General features: G+C 45.8%; 2 protein-coding genes across 2 annotated transcripts in view; one reads left to right on the plus strand and one right to left on the minus strand.

The window, feature by feature from the left end:
• LOC112077094 (vesicle transport protein SFT2B) overlaps positions 1-7,288 on the minus strand; it is a 28,101-nt gene extending 20,813 nt beyond the window's left edge. The window contains exons 1-3 of the mRNA XM_024143688.2: positions 7,206-7,288; positions 5,270-5,305; positions 4,830-4,888 (exon numbers count right to left, since the gene is read on the minus strand). Coding sequence (XP_023999456.2) covers positions 4,830-4,888; positions 5,270-5,305; positions 7,206-7,274 — 164 coding nt within the window. The 5' untranslated portion in view covers positions 7,275-7,288. The remainder of the gene's footprint in view (positions 1-4,829; positions 4,889-5,269; positions 5,306-7,205) is intronic.
• A 372-nt stretch (positions 7,289-7,660) lies between these two features.
• Positions 7,661-9,724, plus strand: LOC139026269 (proline-rich protein 36-like). Its single transcript, XM_070441564.1, has 2 exons — positions 7,661-7,665; positions 8,227-9,724. Exons 1-2 carry the CDS (start codon positions 7,661-7,663, stop codon positions 9,722-9,724), a joined length of 1,503 nt encoding a protein of 500 aa, XP_070297665.1.
• The last annotated feature ends 244 nt before the right edge of the window (positions 9,725-9,968 follow it).

Below are 9,968 nucleotides of genomic sequence, written 5' to 3' on the forward strand. Positions count from 1 at the left end.
GACACGCACAACACGTCAGAGAGCGAATGGCACATATGATCACTAAGGACAGGACCCACAGTCGAGGAGAAGAGAGGTTTAGCAGACTAGACAGTCCACAGTGAGAGAGAGTCATGTCTATCAGAACTAGGACGGATACCACAGGAAGAGAGGAATGGTACGTCTATACGATAGGGACAGGTAGAACCAGTGAGAGAGAGGTCATGTCTATCAACTAGGGGCACAGGTCACAGTGAGAGAGAGGCTCATGTTATCAGAATAGGACTAGTGGACCACCAGTAGAGGAGAGGAAGGGTAACGTCTATCAGAATTAGGACAGTAACACAGTGAGAGAGAGGTCATGTCTATCAGACTAGACGGGTACCACAGTCACAGAAGTGATATCTATCAGACCAGAAGTACCACATGAGAGGGGGGTCATGTCTATAGCAGACCAGGTAACCAACAGTGTAGAGAGAAGTTGGCATGTCACAAGAATAGGACATGGTATCCAAACAGTGAGAGAGAGGGTCATGGTCTATCAGACTAGGACAGGGTACAACATGTGAGAGAGAGGGTCATGTTTATCAGAACTAGGAAGGTCACGAGAGGGTGGGCAAGGCATGGAAGGACAGTGAGGAGTCATGTCTAATCAGAATGGGACAGTGTACCACAGTAGAGAGACGAGGGTTCATGCTATCAGACATAGGACAAGTTCACAGTGAGAGAGAGGTCAGTCTATCAGAATAGGACAGGTAACACAGTGAGAGAGCCGTCTTGTCTAATCAGACCTATGACAGGTACCACAGTTGAGAGAGGAAGTGTTTATCAGGCCTAACAGGTACCACAAGTAAGAGGAAGGTCATCGTCTATCCAGACTAGAACAGGCTAGCACAGTGAGAGCAGAGAGGATGTGACATCTATATCAGCTATCGAACCAGGTACCACAGTTGAGAGAGAGAGTCATCGTCTATTCACGACTTAGGACGGTACCACAGTAGAGAGAGAGAGGTCAGTCTATCAGACTAGGACATGTTACCACATGAGATCAGAGGGTCATGTCTATCAGATAGGACAGTGTACACAAGTGAGACGACTGGTGACATCTATCAGAATAGACACGGTACCACAGTGAGAAGGTACTGTCTATCGCGATGGATCAGTTACCACAGTTGAGAAGAGAGAACGGTACGTTCGATCACAAACTGGACAAGGTACCTACAGTGAGAGACGAGATGGTGACATCTATCAGGACTAGACAGTACACGGATGGAAACGCACAGATAGCAGACCAATGGGCGAATTTAATACGTCTATCAGATAGGGACATTACCACAGTGAGACGAGAAGTTTCACTGTCTATCAGAATTACGACCAGGTACCCAGTGGAGAGGGAGCCAGCGACCAGTGGTACACAGAGTGACCTATCAGACTAGGACAGTACCACAGTGGAGAGAGAAGGTGACGTCGAGGTACACAGTCTCAGAGGAGAGGAGAGCGTCAATTCTAATCAGAATTAGGACAGGTACCACAGTGAGAGAACGATGGTCGACACTATCAGCACTAGACAGTACCACAGCTGACAGAGAGGGGAAACTGACGTCTATCAGCAGTAGGACAGGTACCCAGGAGAGACGGATGGTGACATCTATCAGACTAGGACAGTAGCCACGTGAGAGAGGAAGGTGACATTGACTCAAAAACTAACAGCGTCAACAGTGAGCAGAACGATTGGTGACATCTTCAGACTAGGACAGTGCGTACACCACAGTGAGAGAGGTACCATGTCTATCAGATTAGGACGTTACCACAGTGAGAGATGGACAATGACCTCTATCAGATTAGGACAACGGTACCAGTGAAGAGGAACGGTACCGTCTATCAGCTAGGACAGTACCACAGTGTGAAAAGAGAAGGTGACCGTCGAGGTCTACCACAGTCACAGACATAGTACCTGTCCCTACGTCTATCCAACTGAACAGGGTTACCCAGTGAGGAAAGAGGAAAGAGCAGGGATGACTCTAAATAGACTAGAAGGTACCACCAGTGAGGCGGGAAAGAGAGAAATAAAAGGTGAGCGTGCGGAGAAGTAGATAAAGCATAAAGGAGGAGAGAGAAGAAATAAAGACGAGAGAGAGAGATGAAAGAGTACCACAAGTGGAGAGAGAAGGAAGGTACCGAATGGATCCGAGAGAATCGACAATAAGGAACAAGGTTACCCACCTATATGCTGTATATGTAACTGTTAGGATTTTTTTATTGTCCATTTGTTGTCTACTGTATTTGAACGCCATTTTAAATCGTGTACATGATACGGCAAAAACGAACCAAGTCAGTAAAGTAAAGGCAGGTACAACAGTACGTGCACAGTGCACGTCTTAAGGGTTTACCCATGAACCGGATTCAGCATACGCACTAGCCCAGTGAGCCAATCAGCTGGAGCCAAGTCAGCTCTGCTTTCATTGACACAGAAGAGTTCAACCCCCATTCAAGTGAACTGCAGTCTGGTGATAAGTGAGCGATGGAAGACCGTGTAGGTGTGTGTTATGACATCATGCAAATGTACTAGAAGGAGGAAATGTTTTCCAGCACTGACGTTGCAGATAGCGTCTCTTTCGAAGAAGGTTGATTGTGATACATTTGCGGCCAAATATATTGACACCTTTCACTTCCCTTAAATAATTCCCAATTTTTTCTAAAATAAATTGAATTTGACAAACACTTCTGGTCTCTACAGGTTCTTTTGGATTTTCCAAACTGCAGAATCAAAAAAAAAATTTGGGGGGGTTGCACAGCCTTTGGCCAAAGATAACTGCCAACAAATGTTTCTTGTAGCTTGCTACACCTTTCTACTGACAACCTGGCCCACTCTTCAGCAGCAAACTGCTGTAATTCATTAACGTTTGAGCGGTTCCCTCCACCAAAGGCTGTTTTCAGATCTTGCCAGAGCATAATTTGTAAATCCGGAGGTGCCGGAAGAAAAAGTGAGCGTGAGAGGGGTGACCTAGGGGGCTCTGAGGTCGTGACCTAGGAAGTTCTGAGTTACTGGAACGCATGAGAAAAAAACACCGTTGGTTGCATATCATTATATTTGCATAGAATAGTAGAGTAGAGAGAGACACCTACAGAAGTTGTACACACGGGGAACATTTTTAGTAGCCTAGGTTCCAGGAAAAATGTGGCCTTTCATAAAAACATTTAATGCAATTCGTCATTTTACATGACTGGAGACTTGGGCAGAATCTTTTTAAATACCTCACAAATTATCATTACGACAGGCTACTTTGACCAACTGATATCAATAAAAACGACCTTGTCTTGAATCCGTCATTAGCCTATAGGCCTAGGTGTGTGGAGACACATACAGTTGAAGTCGGAAGTTTACATACACTTAGGTTGGAGTCATTAAAACTCGTTTTTCAACCACTCCACAAGTTTCTTGTTAACAAACTATAGTTTTGGCAAGTCGGTTAGGACCAATCTACTTGTGTATGACAAGTCATTTTTCCAAACAATTGTTTACAGACAGATTATTTCAGCTTATAGTTTACTGTATCAGCAATTCCAGTGGTCAGAAAGTTTACATACATTTAAGTTGACTGTGCCTTTAAACAGCTTGGAAATTCCAGAAATGATGTCATGGCTTTAGAAGCTTCTGATAGACTAATTGCATCAATGTGACATCAATTGGAGGTGTACGCTGTGGATGTATTTTCAAGGCCTACTTCAAACTCAGTTGCCTTCTTGCTTGCATTCATGGGAAAATTCAAAAGAAATCAGCCAAGACCTCTGTAACAAACAATAGTACGCAAGTATAAAACACTATGGGGACACGCAGCCGTCAACCGCTCAGGAAGGAGAGCGTTCTGTCTCCTAGAGATTGGAACGTACTTTTGTGCGAAAAGTGCAAAATCAATCCCAGAACAGCAGCAATAGGACTTGTGAAGATGCTGGAGGGAAAAGGTACGAAAGTAATCTATATCCACAGTAAAACAATCCTATACTCGAAATAACTGAAAGGCCGCTCAGCAAGGAAGAAGCCACTGCTCCCAAAAACCAACCATAAAAAAAGGCCAGACTTACGGTTTGCAAACTGCAGCATGGGGACAAAGATCGTACTTTGAGAAATGTCCTCTGGTCTGATTGAAAAAAATGAATTTGGCCATAATGACCATCATTAGTTTGGAAGAAAAAAGGGGAAAAGCTTGCAAGCCGAAAGAACACCATACCCAACCGTGAAAGCATGGGGTGGCAGCATCATGTTGTGTGGGGTGCTTTGCTGCAGGAGGGACTGGTGGCACCTTCACAAAATAATGGCATTCATGAGGTAGGGAAATTATGTGGATATATTGAAGCAACATCTCAAGACCAATCAGTCAAGGAAGTTAAAACCTTGGTCGCAAATGGGTCTTCCAATGGACAATGGACCGCCAAGCCATACTTCAAGTTGTGGGCCAAATGGCTTAAGGAGCAACAAAGTCAAGGTTTGGAGTGGCCAATCACAAAGCCCTGACCTCAATCCTATAGAAAATGCTGTGGCAGAACTGAAAAAAGCGTGTGCGAGCAAGGAGGCCTACAAACCTGACTCAGTTACACCAGCTCTGTCAGGAGGAATGGGCCAAAATTCACCCAACTTTTTGTGGGAAGCTTGTGTAAAGGCTACCCGAAACGTTTGACCCAAGTGAAACAATTTAAAGGCAATGCTACCAAATACTAATTGAGTGTATGTAAACTTCTGACCCACTGGGAATGTGATGAAAGAAATAAAAGCTGAAATAAACCATTCTCTCTACTATTATTCTGACATTTCACATTCTTAAGATAAAGTGTGAGAGGATAGTATTACTTACCATGTCATTGCTAAGAACTGTAGAATGCAGAAGATGATGGCCAGTCCCTTCTTTTGCCACTACAGAGTACAGAACCAATCGCATGTCTTTTGTCAAACAGCTGTGTTGTAGATTTGTTATAGTGCATACGGCAGCGTTTCCCAAACTCGGTCCTGGGGACCCCAAAAGGGTACAAGTTTGGGGTTTTGCCCTAGCACTACACAGCTGATTTAAATAATCAACTCATCATCAAGCTTTGATTATTTGAATGAGCTGTGTCGTGTTATGGCCAAAAAAACTAAACATGCACCCCTTGGAGGCCCCAGAACTGAGTTTGGGAAACGCTGGGTCACGATGTATACTATATATACTATATATATATGTCTGTATATGTATATACTATATATATATATATATATATATATATATACTGAACTGTCTAGAGGCTTTCAGATACTTACCCAGAAAACAGCACAAAGAGTCAAAACGAGGCAGAGCTGGAGGCAGAAAGAGAAAAACAAAAAGTAAACCTTCTGAATATTGATTACATTAACGTATTATCTATTCTACTGTCATTAACGCATCATTTGATTCATGTGTAATCTACTGTGAGGGATTTACTTCAGATCACCAATCAGCTTTGTGTTTGTTTTGACTTGCCCTAACAGCAAATCAACCTTAAAAGAGTAACTGCCCCTAAAAAACTACTTTTAGTTTAGAAAACAACCTATTTGGCATTGATATGAGTCAAACATTTATTCTACTGACAAAATTGACTAAAGTGTAAATAGTATAATTTTGCTCATAAAGTCAGTCTCATCCAAAACAGAGTTTTGTGAGACTTGTGGTCATGTCCGCATCAGAACGTAAATGAAGGTTTCAATCCTGCCCACATTTCCACAGCTGGCCGCACACAAGTAATCATCAATTCAGAGTGCAACTGCACGCGACCTGATCGTAACACCTGTGGTAAATTTGGGTCAACTTTGGATATCCCAATGGGGCTAGTTAGGGCCTATTTGTAAATTACACAATGTACATGGGACATTATGTTAAAATTCAAATATCTCAAAATTTCAACGACTTAAAAACCTCAAACCATTGTAGAAATTGATATACAATTGTTTAAAGCATTTAATTACAAAACTAAAAAGGTGTGGAACATGAAAATATTGTGTCATTTAAAATTGTGTAATTTATATCCCCGGAGATGGGCTATCCAAAGTCAAACTAACTTTGCCACGGTCGTACACCAGCCGGCTGAAGCTAAATCGGCTAAATAATTTGTCTAACTCTCCCCACCTGCGAACAAGCACGAGACACCCACATCAAACKACACCCTGAAAKCAACTCACGTTTGAAATCAGACATGGCTGCTAGCATTTCTTAAATCAACCAAATCTAAAAAGGAGGACACATCGGGAGTTACAGTCTTTAAGTTGTCATTTAAAATGTTTAGACTTTGTCAGTCATGGAAAAACTAGTGTCTGTCTGTCCTAAACTAGTGGCAGACTATCCCTTAAGAACAGAAGTATCATGGAACACTGACTAAACCAGTGTCTTAAAGGAGGTAGCATCCAAAACGCATCATACTGTGACACTTTGTGTTTTCAAAGTTCTATATCTTGAAAACTTTATTGCGGGGGGGGGGGGGGGTTGCAAAAACATACGTTTGCACCCCTATTTTGAAAGTGGGGATGCAGCTGCTCTGTTTGCTGATATCGGCAGGCTTAGGGGCAGCTGGATAGCAAAAAAACTGACTAAACCTTAACTGTTGTAGTACTCATTTTACTCTTAGCCAGAGTTACTTACAGTTAGTGCATTCATCTTAAGGTCGCTAGGTGAGACAATCCCTTATCATCAGTCGTAGTAAATAAAACCTGTCCTCAAGGTAGCTAGGTGAGACCAATCCCTTATCATCACAGTCATAGTAAATAAAACCTGTCCTCAATAAAGCAGAAAAGTCCTCCCTAGTGAGAAAAGGTGCTGTGGGATTACTTACAATGATCGTTGTATGTGGTTGTTTAACTTAACATTAGTTGACTAGGACATCTGTGTATGTCATTTTTTTTTTTTTTAAATGTCAATGTCATGTCAATTACATTTTTTATTTAACCTTTATTTAACTAGGCAAGTCAGTTAAGAACAAATTCTTATTTTACAATGACGGCCTACCCCCGGCAAAACCCGGACGACGCTGGGCCAATTGTGCGCCTCCCTATGGGACGGACTCCCAATCACGGCCGGATGCGATTCAGCCTGGATTCGAACCAGGGACTGTAGTGTCGCCTCTTGCACTGAGATGCAGTGCCTTAGACCGCTGTGCCACTCGGGAGCAGCGGAAGCAGAAGCTAGGCTATAAGCAGAAGAGTACGTGGATGTGCAGTAGGTAGTTACCAGCACAACACAGGTGGCTATCAGTCTGGTGGGTTCAAACATTCTCTTCAGCTGCTTTAGAGGTCCCATCAGGAAACAGGTGCTGCAGACACATGCAGGAAAACACACTGGTTACAACATAGAAATAATGCCAAATGGATTCTACATTTCTATGGGTTACACTATCAATAGACAACATATTGATCGCCCAGGCCCAGAGAAACAAACAACATTTTTTTATTTACGGAAAATAAATGTATGATGATAAGAGACCTTTAAAAGGGGCAATCTGGGATTCAAACAACAAACCCACCCCACCACTTTTTCAGTAAACAGCTGAGGGATGGGGCTGGAGAAATTTAACCACTCGCAAATGTATAGACGGTGCAATTATTGCAAGGACTAACCATCCATGACATCAAAATTATCGTTTGAATCTTGTTTTGAAGCTAAACAATATCCATTGTTTACAAACAATGGAGTACACAATCTTATATTTGGGGTAGTGATGGTGTACTAATAAGCTCATGAGTAATTTAGAATATAGAATATATTCTTCAAGAATCAAATGGCTATAGATCKCTCATTTGAGTCAATAAATAGATGTAACAATCACAGATTGCCCCTTTAAAACAGATTTTATTTTGCTATTTACATAATTGACAAGCAGAACAAATGCATTCTCATTTCAACAGTGTGAATAGATATTCTGTGGTGGGCTATATAATAAGCCATCTATTATTGGCTACAGCTTGTAAGGACATTACATGGAACACAGTCACATTTAAACCCACGTACAACAATCACCATCCCGTCACCTTTACATGATCAGTCATCAGTATCATTTGTTAAGCAGCCACCCTTTTCATTTCCAGCACTGATGGATCGATTGTTTGGATGCATCTGTCATCTTTATCAATTCATCACTTCCTCACCCTTTTTTCCCGCCACCCCAGCTCTAGAGAGATGTATCCACCTGACCTACGACCCCGCTTTCACACAAAGACCCTGGAGAGACTCCCATCCTCTTCCTTCCCCTCAGCTCCGCTCCCACATTCCTCTCCTTCCCCTCAGCTCCGCCCACATCCCCTCCTTCCCCTCAAGCTCGCTCCACGTCCCCTCAGCTTCCGCTCCACATCCCCTCCTATCCCCTCAGCTCCGTCCACATCCCCTCCTTCCCCTCAGTGCTCCGCTCCACATCCTCTCCTTCCCCTCAGCTCCGCTCCACATCACTCTCCTTCCCCTCAGCTCCGCTCACATCCTCTCTTCCCTCCGCTCCAATCCTCCTTCCCTCCGCTCCACATCCTCTCCTTCCCATCAGCTCGCTCCAGATCCTCTCTTCCTCCCAGCCCGTCGCCTCCACAGCCTCTCCTTCCCCTCAGCTCCGCTCCACAGCCTCTCCTTCCCCTCAGCTTCCGCTCCACATCCTCTCCGTCCCTCAGCTCCCACATCCTCTCCGTCCCCTCAGCTCCACATCCTCTCCTTCCCCTCAGCTCACATCCTCTCCTCCCCTCAGCTCCGCTCCACACCCCCTCCCCTCAGCTCCGCTCCACATCCCCTCGTTCCCCTCAGCTCCGCTCCACTTTCCTCTCCTTTCCCCTCAGCTCGCTCCACATCCGTCCCTCCCCCTCAGCTCGCTCCACTCCTCTCCTTCCCCTCAGCTCCGCCCGCTCCACATCCTCTCCGTCCCATCAGCTGTCCACATCCTCTCCTCCCCTCAGCTCCACATCCTCCTCTCGCCTTCTCCCCTCAGCTCCAATCCTCTCCTTCCCCTCAGGCTCCACATCCTCTCCTCCCTCAGCTCCGCTCCACATCCCTCCTTCCCCTCAGCTCCGCTCCACTCCTCTCCTTCCCCCAGCTCGCTCCACATCCCCTCCTTCCCCTCAGCTCCGCTCCACTCCCCTCCTTCCCTCAGCTCCGCTCCACTCCCTCTCCTTCCCCTCAGCTCCGCTCCAACTTCCTCTCCTTCCCCTCAGCTCCGCCTCCAGATCCTCTCCTTCCCCTCAGCTCGCTCCACATCCTCAGCTCCGCTCCAGATCCTCTCCTTTCCCCTCAGCCTCCACATCCTCTCCTTCCCCTCAGCTCCGCTCCACTCCCTCTCCTTCCCCTCCAAGCTCCGCTCCACTCCCTCTCCTTCCCCTCAGCTCCGCTACACTTCCTCTCCTTCCCCTCAGCTCCGCTCCAGATCCTCTCCTTCCCTCAGCTCCGCTCCACATCCTCTCCTTCCCCTCAGCTCCGCTCCACTCCCTCTCCTTCCCCTCAGCTCCGCTCACTCCCTCTCCTTCCCCTCAGCTCCGCTCCACTTCCTCTCCTTCCCCTCAGCTCCGCTCCAGACCCTCTCCTTCCCCTCAGCTCCGCTCCACATCCTCTCCTCCGCCAATCCTCTTCTCTCCCCCCTCTCTCCGCCAATCCTCTTCTCTCCCCCCTCTTCCACCTTCCTCTCCTCTCCCCCTCCTTCACCCTCCTTGGCTGTCAGAGGCTTCCTGCCCACGTCACCAGTCACAGATAGACGGCATTCTTCTGTCTCATCGCTGACCTGATCACCAAATGGACCTTCTCCCCCCTCAGCTTCACTTCATTCTTCTCTCTCCCTCCCCTACCTCAGCATCACTCCATTCTTCTCTCCTTCCTCCCTCTACCTCAGCATCCACTCCATTCTTCTCTCCTCCCTCTCTACCTCAGCATCACTCCATTCTTCTCTCCTCCCTCTACTCAGCATCACTCCTTCTTTCTCCTCCCTCCTCTACCTCCAGCATCACTCCATTCTTCACTCCTCCCTCCTCT

The sequence above is a fragment of the Salvelinus sp. IW2-2015 genome, unplaced genomic scaffold (genome assembly GCF_002910315.2).
Source record: "Salvelinus sp. IW2-2015 unplaced genomic scaffold, ASM291031v2 Un_scaffold4268, whole genome shotgun sequence".
NCBI classification, from domain to species: domain Eukaryota; kingdom Metazoa; phylum Chordata; class Actinopteri; order Salmoniformes; family Salmonidae; genus Salvelinus; species Salvelinus sp. IW2-2015.